Source organism: Muntiacus reevesi, chromosome 7 (assembly GCF_963930625.1).
Source record: "Muntiacus reevesi chromosome 7, mMunRee1.1, whole genome shotgun sequence".
NCBI classification, from domain to species: domain Eukaryota; kingdom Metazoa; phylum Chordata; class Mammalia; order Artiodactyla; family Cervidae; genus Muntiacus; species Muntiacus reevesi.
Window position 1 is genome coordinate 52,268,592 of NC_089255.1, and position 13,438 is coordinate 52,282,029.

Consider the following 13,438-nt stretch of genomic DNA (forward strand, 5'->3'; position numbering starts at 1 on the left):
AACAGCGGAAACTAAGGATGAAGTGACAGTAACTAGGATAATAAAAATTTATAAGAAAATTACCACAGATCTTTAAAAATTATAAACACAATCCTATGGATGCCATACTACCTCTATTTACACAGAAATTTCAATGTAACAAAACACTTTAGAAACTCAATTTCAGAGATTAAAAATAGTATAGGAGTTATATCTTTGCATCAGATAAACAAAGATTCAATACTAAGACATCACTGATTTTCAAGCAAAATAGAATTAGATGCGTCAATAAAAGCATACATTGGGCATCTGCAAGGAGTAGAAGTGTCTGTCCCTGATTCAGGAAAGAGAAGACAGTAGAGGAAGCAGCATCCGCAATAATCTGAGTGGAGAAGCCAACTTCCGCCTGGGCAGGGCAGATGCCACGTCCCAGAAAATGCTGCTGAAACTAAGTATCTCTTTGTCCACTCTGCCAACTGCCCTCCCTCCCGACTCCAATCAAATGTACTGCTGGGAGGCATTCACTTAGCCCTAGTGATGATGGTTCCAGAGGTGGAGATGAAATCCAAGCCAGGTATGAGAGTTTAGCCAACTGAACACTTAGGAGGAACAGTGTCCACACAAGACAGCTGCCACTTAGGATACCAGCTGCAAATGTGGGGAAATTCTCCTAACCACCCTCAGTTTTGAGAATTCAATGGAAGGGCTCAAGGGCTCAAGATGCTACACCCATATTTACAGATTAATACAGGGATTAAAATCAGTCAAGGGAAGAGATACATGCATAGGGCAGAGTCCAGGATGGGTCCGAATACAGAGTTTCTGGTTGTTCTCTTCACTCAGAGCCATGAACGGTGTTAACTCTTTATGGCTATGGTGTGTGACAATATGCATGGCCAGCCATGGATGCTTACCCCAATCTCTGGTATTTAGAGTTTTCTTTGGGGCTCCATCATATACTGTCTATATGGCTGACCTTTATTCCTCAGCCATTTCAAGAGGTTGGGTTGTTATCTTTAATTTCCAGTCCTTTCTGGAGACAAAACTGCTATCAAGCAGCCCAAAGCTCCCATCAAGAATCACATTTTTAGATTGCTAACTTGTGGGCCAAAACCCTCAGACAAAAACACTTCTGTCAGGCCGGACATTCCAAGGTCACCTCCCTGTAGTTGAGGGGAAAGGCCAGATCTCTCTTTGTGTGTGTGCATGCTAAGTCACTTCAGTCATGTCCAACTCTTTGTGACCCTATGGACTGTAGCCCACCAGGCTGCTCTGTCCATGGGGATTCTCCAGGCAAGAATACTGGAGTGGCCTACCATGCCCTCCTCCAGGGGATTTTCCTGACCCAGGGATCAAACCCCCATCTCTTACGTATCCTGCATTGGCTTGCAGGTTCTTTACCAGTAGTACCACCCAGGAAGCCCCTGACCTCTCTTCAAGTAAGGTTAATTCTCTACTGCATAGCAAAGCATACCAGGCCAGTAAGAATTCTTGCCCGGGAATTTTCTTTCTGGAGATAGAGAAGAGGAGACCATGTTAGTTGGGATCCCTAGAAGCAGAGCAAGGACTCTTGTATAAAGATTTACTGAAGAAGTGTTCTCAGCAGAAAGCCATCAGGATGTGAGGGGGGGCATGGTAGTAAAAGGAAGATGCTAAGCAAAGAAATACTTTCAGGGGACTTCCCTGGTGGTCTAGTGGCTAAGACCCCAAGCTCCCAATGCAGGGAGCCCAGGTTCTATCCCAAGTCCAAGAACTAGATGCCACATGCTGCAACTAAGAGTTTGCATGCTGCAACAAAGACTGAAGATTCCACACCCTACAACTAAGACCCGGCGCAACCAAATAAAATTATATATATATATATATATATATATATATATATATAAAATCAGTTCAGTCACTCAATTGTGTTCAACTCTTTGCAACCCCATGGACTGCAGCACACCAGAATTCCCTATCCATCACCAACTCCCAGAGCTTGCTCAAACTCATGTCCATTGAGTCGTTGATGCCATCCAACCATCTCATCCTCTGTCGTCCCCTTCTCCTTCTATCTTTAATCTTTCCCAGTATCAAGATCTTTTTCAATGAGTCAGTTCTTTGCATCAGGTGGCCAAAGTACTGGAGCTTCAGCTTCAGCATCAGTTCTTCCAATGAACAGCCAGTACTGATTTCCTTTAGGATGGACTGGTTGGATCTCCTTGCAGTCCAATGGACTCTCAGAAGTCTTCTCCAACACCACAGTTCAAAAGCATCAATTATTTGACACTCAGCTTTCTTTATAGTCCAACTCTCACAGCCACACATGACTGGTGGAAAAACCATAGCTTTGTCTAGACGGACCTTTGTTGGCAAAGTAATGTCTCTGCTTTTTAATATGCTGTCTAGATTGGTCATAGCTTTTCTTCCAAGGATCAAGTGTCTTTTAATTTCATGGCTGCAGTCACCATCTGCAGTGATTCCCCCCCAAAAAATATGTATATAAATATTAATATACAAAAAATAAAGATATATACCAAATATATAGAAATATAAAGAAATGGTTTCAGCTGATATACTGCACATAGACACAGACTAGGCACCCAGCACTGACTGCACCTGAGACCTGATGCACCCTGAGAAGAGGCTTTGTATCTCCAAAGCAGTCAGTCACTGGTTTGGGGCCACCACCAGAGGGGAGGGATTCCTTCCCAGAGTTACTAGATGAGGCTGAAACCAGTGGCCCAAGGCAGTTCTCCAGGGCTGGGTGCAGCTGTGAGCCAGTATCAACCACACTAGCGGCAGCTCAAGGCTAGATGCACTGACCTGGGAAAGCACAAACGCATGGGTCGTCAATAGCGATAAACGTCATCCACACCTGGTACTGCTCAGATTCAGTCTGCTCTCGCAGTGAGCTCACACCATCCAGTCACAGCTTCTCCTACGTTCTGGTGTTCATAATCCCTGGGGAGAGTTACAGAAGGAAGGTCAATGTGAGAGACTACAGCCCTCTGCTGCTGCATTGGATCACAAGGTCAGATACTCATAATCTCCCTGCTTTACCACTCATTCTAGATTCCCCTCTGCATTGGCAAAGGTTTCCATTGATATAGATTTGCCTGGTGTAGTAACGCATGTGAACAGGGCTAAGGTCATTCTCAGGCTATGGTTACTATTTTCATCTATTTACAGTTAAATCAGGCAGGAAAAGAATAACAGATGCCATGGCAGATCACCTGAAAACCAAAGCCATTTCTTGCTGCTCCTTTAGATATCAAGTTCTATCTCTTTGTGATGGTGAAAGGTATTACCCCTTCCACTGTGATAATTATTTTCTTTGCCTACCAACTGCTAAAGAAGGACAAGGATCACAAAGTGACCAGGAAGCAGGTATAGCTTTAGGTTTAGAGGCACTCTATGCTCCTTGGTGGGTTCCCCTGGTGACTCAGTGGAAAAGAACCTGCCGGCCAATGCAGGAGACATGGGTTCGATCCCTGGGTTGGGAAAATCCTCTGGAGAAGGAAACGGCAGCCCACTCCAGTATTCTTGTCTGAGAAATTCCATGGACAAAGGAGACTGGTGGGTTACAGTCCATGGGGTCACAAAAGAGTCAGACATGACTTGGTGACTAAACGACAATGTTCCTTGGTGGAAGGATCCGCCCTGCTGGAAATTTAGAACTCCCAACCCGCAGATTCTAAAGATGAAAGGAGAGGAAGAGAAGTTCTCCAAGTGGGTCATTTGGATGACTGAGCAGGACTATACTACTATTTCTGTTCCTTAGTTCCTGAACATATGCATTCTAACAACTTGTGACGTAGCTCTATACAATAATCATCACTTTACGATATATATATAATATTCTAAAGAACAGTAACCCTTTCTCACCTGGGAGTCATCTCCCAGCTAGCACCTCCACAAATGCTTTAAAATGCCATTCCACCACATTATTAGGCTGACAGCTCCTGGTTTGTGCTATATATGGTAGAACCAGTGGATTCTATATTCAACTACAAGTTGCCTCATCTCCTTTGCCATAAGGTGGGTCCTTCGGTCTAAGGAGATACTATGTAGGATCTCATATCAGTTAATCAAAGCTCTCAAAGGATACAGTTAGTGAGTGGTTAAGCCTTGTACCCAATAACACACAACGATAATGAAGCTGATACTATGATACTACGAAGGAGGAGACGTCCACCAAAATTCTTCAGATCCAGCCTCACCCAATGTGAAGGTTAGGATACGCTATCTAGATTCTCACTCATGGAAAGAGTTTGTAACTCTAGCTGCTGGAAGGGCTGTCAGCAGGCAGTCTTCAGCTATCAGCACTCGTGGGATCAGCCTCAGGTACAGATAGTGCCTAGCCCATGGTCATGCCCCTTCCAGGGCAGCTCACAGCCATGATTTGTCAACAGGTGAGTATAAAGGCCTTGCTCTCTGGGCCCAATATGGAAAACTTTGATGGGCTATTTTAGCTTCAGAGCTCCTCCCTCCCTTCCACAGGTATTGATCACAATGGTACTCCCTAATAAACAACCTGCAACCTAAACTCCAATTCAGTGTGCTTCCCAGAAAGCCCAACATGCAATAATTAGTGCCAGGAGTGGCCTAAAAACACAGATAAGATAGGGGTTTACAGTTAGTTCACTCACTACCTGCTTGGTAAAGAGGAAGCCATCACTGATAGTAAATGAAGCACAGCCTTGGCAGCAGGGAGCTATGCAATGGGTCAAATTTCCCCTCATAATGAACTGGGAAGGCATACCAGTGGAAAGAAATAACCTAGCTGGTCTGATGTATTAGACATTGGAGAAATATAGACATGTTAGTGAGTACAAGGTCAATGGAATTCTGTACCTAATGCAAAAGTGGATTGATGCTGTAGAAAAATATAACAAGAAGCTGAGAGCAATTAATACTCAAGTGAGAGTCAAGTGGAAAACCAGGGGGCCCCGTAGCAGCACATAAAGTGGCTTCCATTTCCTGCAGCAGGGGGGCAAAGAAAACTTAGGACAAGGCCCAGAACTTAAGAGTAGGTACTTTCCAAAAAAGTTCACCTTTCAAACAAGACTGATCAAGACACTATTTGAGAAAGACCTTAACACTTAAAATGAGGAAGTTTGGGTTGATACCCTTGAAAATATGGAATTTTCAGATTTCCTGAAAGCTATCAGCTTTCATAAAGAGCCCAACCTTCCCTATTCAGAGTTATCAGGCCTCTCCTGCTTTAAGAAAATGTAGATTCCTCTCTCCTACCAAACAATGTGTGCTCCTCTAAGAATCTATAAGGGAGGGAGGTAGAGCATGATTCTGAAGGAGGTAAGAGCAAAACTCAGCTGGGGACGTATTGGGATTAATAAGGACAGAAAGGAAATGCAGGATCCAGCCAGCATGTGCTGGAAAGAGCTGGGGAAACATGCCTGGGACTGTATTCTGGGGGCTTGGTCAAGAGATTAGAACAATAGATGGTAAAAGGGGTTATTTATTAAATCCTGAGACACAGAATTTAACAACCATAGGAAAGATCCCAAAAGAGAGTATGAACTAACTGGACAGCACATATAAGTGGAAAAATGATGGCCCAAAAAACGGATATCAAAATGCCAGAATACTTGTGGCAGATGGAAAATGGGTTTGAAAGTCAAAAGGGAATAAGCATGCTAGAGTAGGTAGACCATATCAAACAAAGAACAAACCAAAGAAACCTCTAATTATGTTAAAGGGGAAGACCTGAAGCATAGACAATTTACCAAGACCACTGGGATGTGGTGGTGGCAGAAGACAAGCATCACTTGAAAAATTCACTGTTGATTCTCTTCTTTATGCCCGCACTCTTAGATGAGCGCTTCCCAGGTGGCTCAGTGGTAAAGAATCTGACTGCCAATGCAGGAGACACAGGAGAGACGCCGGCTTGATCCCTTGGTCAGGAAGATCATCTGGAGAAAGAAATAGCAACCTACTCTAGTACTCTTGCCTCGGAAATTCCATGGACAGAAGAGCCTGTCAGGCTATATAGTCCATGGCACCGCAGACAGTCGTAGGCGACTGAGCATGCGTACGCACGCGCACTCTTAGAAGACCAGGCTAACTCATAGCAATAGATATAAGGCCCCTAGAAAGATAGAGGCCAGGTGGTAGGACTCAATGATCAGAGGCCAGGTTGATGCAATTATCTTAATAACTAGCAACTTCAAGCAGGAACCAAAAGGAACTGACCCATGGAGAATTATGGAGATGGTTAGTATAACATAGCATTCCTAGGAACAAAAAAGATGGACAAAACCAAATGTACTATTCAATTTGTACTATCAGAAGACATCAAGGATAACTATTTAGGAGACAGAGGACAGTTGTCTCAACAAAAATTCATGAATTTTTTGCCCACTTTTCAAAATTGAAACAGTTTTTTAGACCCAGAGGATACCAGCTCCTCAGGAAGAATAGCCCAGCAACAGCAGGGCAGATGTACATGGTAAAAAAAATCTTTTCTCACTAGGACCTATAGTCATTTACTCAGATACATATGTACTGGGAAAAGGGAACTGTCCCAATATTTAAGAGACTACTGGGTATTGTTTTAAGATGACTATAGCATCCTAAAGAACAATGCCCTTTTCTCATTTGGCAGTCATGTCCAAAAAGAGCAGAGATGGCAACTGAGGATGACAAGCACCTGGACTGAGACAAGTTGTAATCTAGGGGGCTGCAGTTCATCTCACACTCCTCTTCTAAATTGTTTTCTCCAGTAGGAGGGACCCATCAGAATCCTAGAGGAGCTTCATTGGGGTTCTATTTTAAGAAGCAGATTTTAGCCATTCAGAAGGTATATAGTGATGGACACTGTGATGCCCAGACCCCTTTTTAGAGAAGGACTTTGCTGTCCAGTCACTAGTGTTTTTTGGACCCAGCTCTTAAGCTCTTTCCAGGACTGTCTCAGTTGCAGAAAAGTCCCTCACCTAGGTTACAACCCTTCTCAATGGCATGCATCCAATGACTGACTGACACTACGGGTAAGGCCCCATCATTTCCACCCAATATAAGGCAACTCAGACAATTAGCTCCAGAGCTCTCTGTGGCATTGGCAAAAGTGTCATCAGGCCTGCATTACTGTTTGGAATTTCTCTCTGCATCTACCTGCTTATTCCCCCCCCCCCGCCGCCACCTTCAGGTATTAAAGGCTTTCCTGGTGGCTCAGTGGTAAAGAATCTGCCTACCAAGCAGAAGACACAGGTTTGATCCCTGGGTTGGGAAAATCCCCTGGAGAAGGAAATGGTAACCCACTCCAGTCTTCTTGCCTGGGAGATTTCATGGACAGAAAAGCTGGTGAGTTAAAGTCCATGGGGTCACCAAGAGAAGGACACAACTGATTGACTAAACAACAACAGGTATTAATCCCAAAGGTATTCTGTAATAAACATCTTGCACTCTAAACTCTGACTCAGCGTCTGTATCCTGGAGGATGCAGCCTACAGTACTGACCTTCTCCAAACCAAACGGAAGAATACAGATATTTTACTGAGATGAGGGTTGAGTGGTTGGTGGCAATAGAAATGAGGCATTGGGTTCCTGGGTTTTGAAATCTGCTTGCTTCCCTGGTAGCTCAGACTGAAAAGCGTCTGCCTACAATGCCGGAGACCTGGGTTCGATCCCTGGGTTGGGAAGATCCCCTGCAGAAGGAAATGGCAACCCACTCCAGTATTCTTGCCTGGAAAATCCCATGAACTGAGGATCCTGGTAGGCTACAGTCCATGGGGTCGCAAAGAGTCAGACATGACTGAGCGACTTCAGTTTCACTCTTTTCCATGTAAGGCTTCACTGTTTGGACATTCAAACTCCAACCCCCTCACTTTGAAAATGTCCCTATCTTTAACCTGCTCTATTTCCCTCTGCACATTCTGCAGTGTTTGCCTCTCCATTTTCTTGGAGTCTGTCACCTGTCCCCACAGAACTCATCAACTCGTAACCCTTTCTTGGGATCCACTGCATATCTATTGCATGAACAAAAATCTACTTGCATCACTTTCATGGTATTTGGAGGGGAGGGTGGGGGGGGGGATGGTAACCACAAAAACTTCCACTCATGCTGCCCACTGTGCCATACATGAGTAAAACGTCCTTTGTCTCTGACCCAGGAGTCTTGAGTCTTCTGAAGCATCCCTGAAACTTTCAAGTTGACTTTTAGCATGCAAGTAAGGTTTGATCTCAGATCAAACTTCACTGCCCCTGACACTCTTCTCCCATGGAAAGTTGGGAAAAGAAGCTGCCACTCTACTGGTGACTGCGATTCTTCTCAGTCATCATAAATCAAACATCCATCACCCTTAAAGTTTAATTTTTTAAACACATCTCTCTACACAAAAGATTTCCATTTCTCCTATTGGCATAACTTTGATTTTATTTATTGTAAATGTAGGCCCTACGTTAAAAGAACATAAAATCCTCCTTGACCTGGGCTAAACATTCTGACATTAAATAACAATAAGGGACACTCTGCCCATATTGCTTTTCCCTGTTTCTCCCCTGATAGCAGGAAGAAGAGTACAGAGGTAATTGTCCCAGCTGGCTCTGCCACAGTGGGAATATTAGTGGTATGGTAATAAACCAAATTTGAGGTGATAGTGGAATACATAACTAGAAATTTCCAGTAAGCACTTGGATGGAACTTGAGGAAAATGTCAGCATTAGAGATAAAGGTGAGGTCATTTGAATGTCAGTCACAAACTTGTATAAGATACGCCACTTATTTTCTTTTTTACATCTTTACTTTCTGATCCTAATTCACTTTCTGACTCCATTCCCGTGAGCTGACAGGAAAGCTGATATCAGCTTTTTTTTTAAAGGATGCCCTTTTCCCTGGGTTGTACCATAATTTCAACATCTTACATGGTGCCAGTGCATGGAGGGGAATTTACACAGTCACCACTGTGAGTTCATTGTCCTGTTTCCACGGACCTTCCAATTCTAGAAGATCTCTGCTGCTTTTGTGCCAATGTAGTGCCTGGGGATCTTTTTTAGACTACCTCTGTTTCATCTGTCTAGATGCTGCAAGAACCATTTCCCTCTGGCTGCTCTCTTTCTCTGCTTTCTCCTTGACGGTACTAGCTGACAGTAGAATGCCAGTATCTAAGCTCTGGACTTTACAGATCGCCTTTTCATTCCTACTCTCCAAGAGAATAACATGTTTAGTCTGAGGTCGATCTTTGTTCTTTCATGTTTCTTCTGAGACATGCCATTTATGCCTAAGAATTTTATCCCTGCTTCCTTTTAACTTCCCCTTTAAGTCTTTCAAGGGCTTACACTTTTGGAATGCAAAATCCAAGGAGACTTGTGGTCAATTTCTGCTTTCCCTTCTGCTGCATACCTTCTTCAAGGCAATGATCACAGAACAACATGCTTGAAAGAGAAGTAAGGAGAAGGGAAATATAGAGATGAAAACCCAATAGATTCATATCTCACTGCCACACAGATTTGATCATAAGCTAAATAAAGGTGAAGCCATGAAGATTAATGAAATAATTTTTATCTGATTACATCAAAATCCATTGGTCTAACTTGCATTTTAAATCACTTCTGCTATTAAACTTGTCAAACTGTGGTGATTTCATTTTTGTCTGAACTCAAAAGAAATAACTATCACCATATTCATTCTTTTGGTTATGATCACCACTAACTTGTGACTTCTCTTGCTCTTTAAATATCCTGAGATTTTGCCCATTTTTTTAAAAATTACAAAACTAATATGTGTTCATTATAAAGAATTTGTTTGGGGATCTAATTTTGTGCAATGGCAGGTAAGTATTTTAACTAATGTTTTAACTGAAAATACCCCCAAAATGCTGAATATATATGTTTTAATTAGGAGCACTAAGAAACTGGCGAGATCATAAGGAACCACTGGGACAAAATCCAAGAGAAAGCTGAAATCCAGAGAGAGAAGGCAGAAAAACAAAGTAACTTTTGGCCTGAGGGTGTTGGCATTCCTGGAAAATTTGATTTGGCTTGGAAAACTTGCAGGGTGGTGAGGACAGATGTCAAATCCTAAGTGGGAGGGTTGTTGTTGTTATTTAGTCACTAAGTCACGTCTGACTCTTTGAGACCTCGTGGACTGTAGCCCGCCAGCCTCCTCTGTCCATGGGATTTTTCAGGCAAGAATACTGGAGTGGGTTGCCATTTCCTTCTCCAGAGGATCCTCCCCACCCAGGAACCGAACCTGCTTCTCCTGCATTGGCAGGAAGGTTTTTTACCACTGAGCCACCAGGGAAGCCCAAGTGAAAGGGAGGGGGAGACGAATAGAAAATTTACCCAAATTAAACTGAGGAGAAGGAGAATAAAAGGGGGATGGAAAGAGGAGGAAGAAGAAGAGAAAAAGAAAGGATTAAAACCCCAAAGAATTTGTAACTATGCAGTGTATCCTCCCATGCATGAGCAGCCTAGATTTAAATCACATAATGGTCAAGAAAACCTCAAGCCATAAACTTATTTTGAGAGATGGTCCTGGATGGGAGCCTGGCAGAAGCAAACACAAATACTCTGTGGAGAAGGTACTGTGGTGAATAGAATCATGCCTCTCCGTGCCCCCCGGAACAAAAGCTGTACAGTTCTAATCCATGGTGCCAGTAAATATGTTAATACTTGTCTTGGTAAAAGGGACATTGCAGATGTGATTACGTAAGAATCTTGAGATAGGAGCTTAGCCTGGATTGTCCAGGTGGACCCAGTGTAATCATATGAGTCCTAATATAAAAGATGCAAGAGGATCAGAGTCAGAAGTGGGAGATGTGATAACAGAAGCAGGGTTTGAAGTGTGCAAAGAAAGAGGCAGAAGTCAACGACTACAGGCAGCTTCAGAAGCTAAGAGACAAGGAAACAGATTCTTCCCGAGTTCTCAGCCAGAACACAGCCCTCCTGACATCTTGATTTTAGACTTCAGAACTATAAGAGAATAAAATGTGTGATTTTAAGTGATTAAATTTGTGGTTATTTTTTATAGCAGCAATAGGAAAATTTTACAAGTACGTTAACTATTGTCATTGTTTAGTCAATGTCATGTCCAACTATTTTGCGACCTCATGGGCTGTAGCCCAGCAGGGTCCTCTGTCCATGGGATTCTCCAGGCAAGAGTCCTGGAATGAGTGCCATTTCCTTCCCCAGGGGATCTTCCTGACCCAGGGATCCAACCCGCATCTCCTGCACTGGCAGGCATTGGCAGGCCCATTTTTTTTTACCACTGAGCCACCAGGGAAACCCACCTTAATTATAGGTCCCAAAGAAACCCCAGCAGTAATTTGCAAGAAGAGTCATACACAGTTTAAAAAAAAAAAAAAGCATTGAAAAAGGCAAAGAAACAATTAATGAAAACCAGGGACTTCCGTGGTGGTCCAGTGGTTTAGACTCTGCATTTTCACTGCCAAGGGCCCTGGTTTGATCCATGGTCAGAGAACTAAGATCCCACAAGCTATGATCTGCCATCACACAAAATTAGATATCCAAACAAATTTTTTACAATGAACACATATTAGTTTTGCAATTTAAAAAAATTATGGGCAAAACCTCAGGATATTTATGTGATGTGGCCAAGGAGAAAAAATTAATGAAAACCAGCAGAAAGAACATAATAAATAGATGTACGAAGTATTCAGATATAAACTTGAAACCCCTCTATTCCTACTGTGTTTAAAGAAAGAAAAATATGTTTGAAAAGTTATCTAGAGCCTAGGACAAAATAGACCCCAAATGACCAATCTGAAATTTCTAGAAAGAAAAAATACATCCTGCTCACAATAAAGAATGTAATGGATGTCCTTATCAGTCAATTGGTTCTGGCCAGCTGAAGAAACAATAAATGAATAAAAAAATTAGTTAGAAGAAATTATCTAGAATGCAGCATATAAGAGAAAAACATACAAAATTTTGAAAGAAACATTAAAAAGCATGGGGATGGAGTGAAAAGGTCTAACATACACTTGTCAGAATTTTAGGAGGAAGGAAAGAGGGTGGACAGAGGCAATATTTGTAAAACTCATGATCATGGCTAAGAATTTTCTAGAACTCATGAATGACAACAATCCACAGAGTCAAACAGAATAAGGTAAATAAAAAGAAATCACAATATAGGTACATCATGGTGAAAATGCAGAACACCAAAGAAAAAGGAAGCCAGATGTAAAAGATCACCTTAAAGGTCGGCTGTTGACTTCCTTTTCAACAGGAAAAATGGAGGCCAGAAGACAGTAGAATATCTTTAAATGTTCTTAAAGGAAATAATTGCCAACCTTGGATTCTATGTACCCAGAGAAAGGTACATTCTAAAGTGAAAGTGAAGTCGCCCAGTCGTGTCCGACTCTTTGCGACCTCACGAACTGTAGCCTACCAGGCTCCTCCATCCATGGAATTTTCCAGGCAAGAGTACTAGAGTGGGTTGCCATTTCCTTCTCCAGGGTATCTTCCCAACCCAGGGATCAAACCCAAGTGTCCCGCATTGCAAGCAGATGCTTTACTGTCTGAGCCACAAGGGAAACCACTTTCATTCTAAAGGCAAATTCTAAAAGATGTACTTCAGGCAAAAAGAAAAAAAAACTCAAATGGAAGGTCTGACATGCAATAAGGAATAAAGAAAAATCTAAATGTGAACAATGACTTAATAAAAGTCATTTCACAAGACAATAAAGTCTTGTGAAATTTTAAAAAATCACAGCAGAATTTTAAAATTCTACAATATTCCATGGAGATAGGAAATGAACTTAAAATGCTCTCAAGAATTATACACTGTGCTGGAAAAGACTAAAGGAATTAATTCATTTTGATAAGTTAGGCATATATTTTCAAATTTCTAATGTCACCATTAAGAGAAGAGAAGCCTCATGTATACATTCCAAATTCTTAAGAAGTCAAAAAGGAGGCAAGAAAGAAGAGAGAAACAGAAAGAGTGAGACAAGTATAAATCACAGGTAAAATGACAGATTTTAAACCCAAGTATGTCAGGAATTGTGTGACAGACTTAATGCTCTAGAAAAGAGATTCAGGCTGGGTAAAATAACATGATATAACTATATGATATTTACAAGGAACAGGTCTAAAACAATAAAATTCAAATAAAAGCACAGAAAAAGATATGCCATGCAAATACTAAACTTCTTCCTAAAAAGCTAGTGTAGGAGGGGAGAGAGGGATGGACTGGGAGTGTGGTTAGCAGATGCACACATTTAGGATGGAAAAACAGCTGGGTCCTACTCTATAGCACAGGAAACTATACCTGGGATAAACTACAATGGAAAAGAATACTAAAAAAGAATGTATATATGTGTATAACTGAGTAACTTTGTTGTACAGCAGAAATTAGCACAGCATTCTAAATCAACTATAGTTTTTAAAAAATCTTTCAGGTTTTTGGTATGTTGATATCAAACAAATAAAATGCCAATACTGAAAACATTACAAGAGACAAAAAGATCATTTCAGAATGAAAAAGGTGCAACTGGCC

General features: G+C 41.9%; 1 protein-coding gene across 3 annotated transcripts in view; it reads right to left on the bottom strand.

The window, feature by feature from the left end:
* Positions 1-13,438, bottom strand: part of TEX9 (testis expressed 9) — a 297,677-nt gene that overhangs the window by 138,301 nt on the left and 145,938 nt on the right. The window contains exon 3 of one of the 3 annotated variants that reach the window (XM_065941920.1): positions 2,785-2,922. The exons of the other annotated variants lie outside the window; for them this stretch is intronic. Coding sequence (XP_065797992.1) covers positions 2,785-2,804 — 20 coding nt within the window. The 5' untranslated portion in view covers positions 2,805-2,922. The remainder of the gene's footprint in view (positions 1-2,784; positions 2,923-13,438) is intronic. 3 annotated transcript variants of the gene reach the window in all.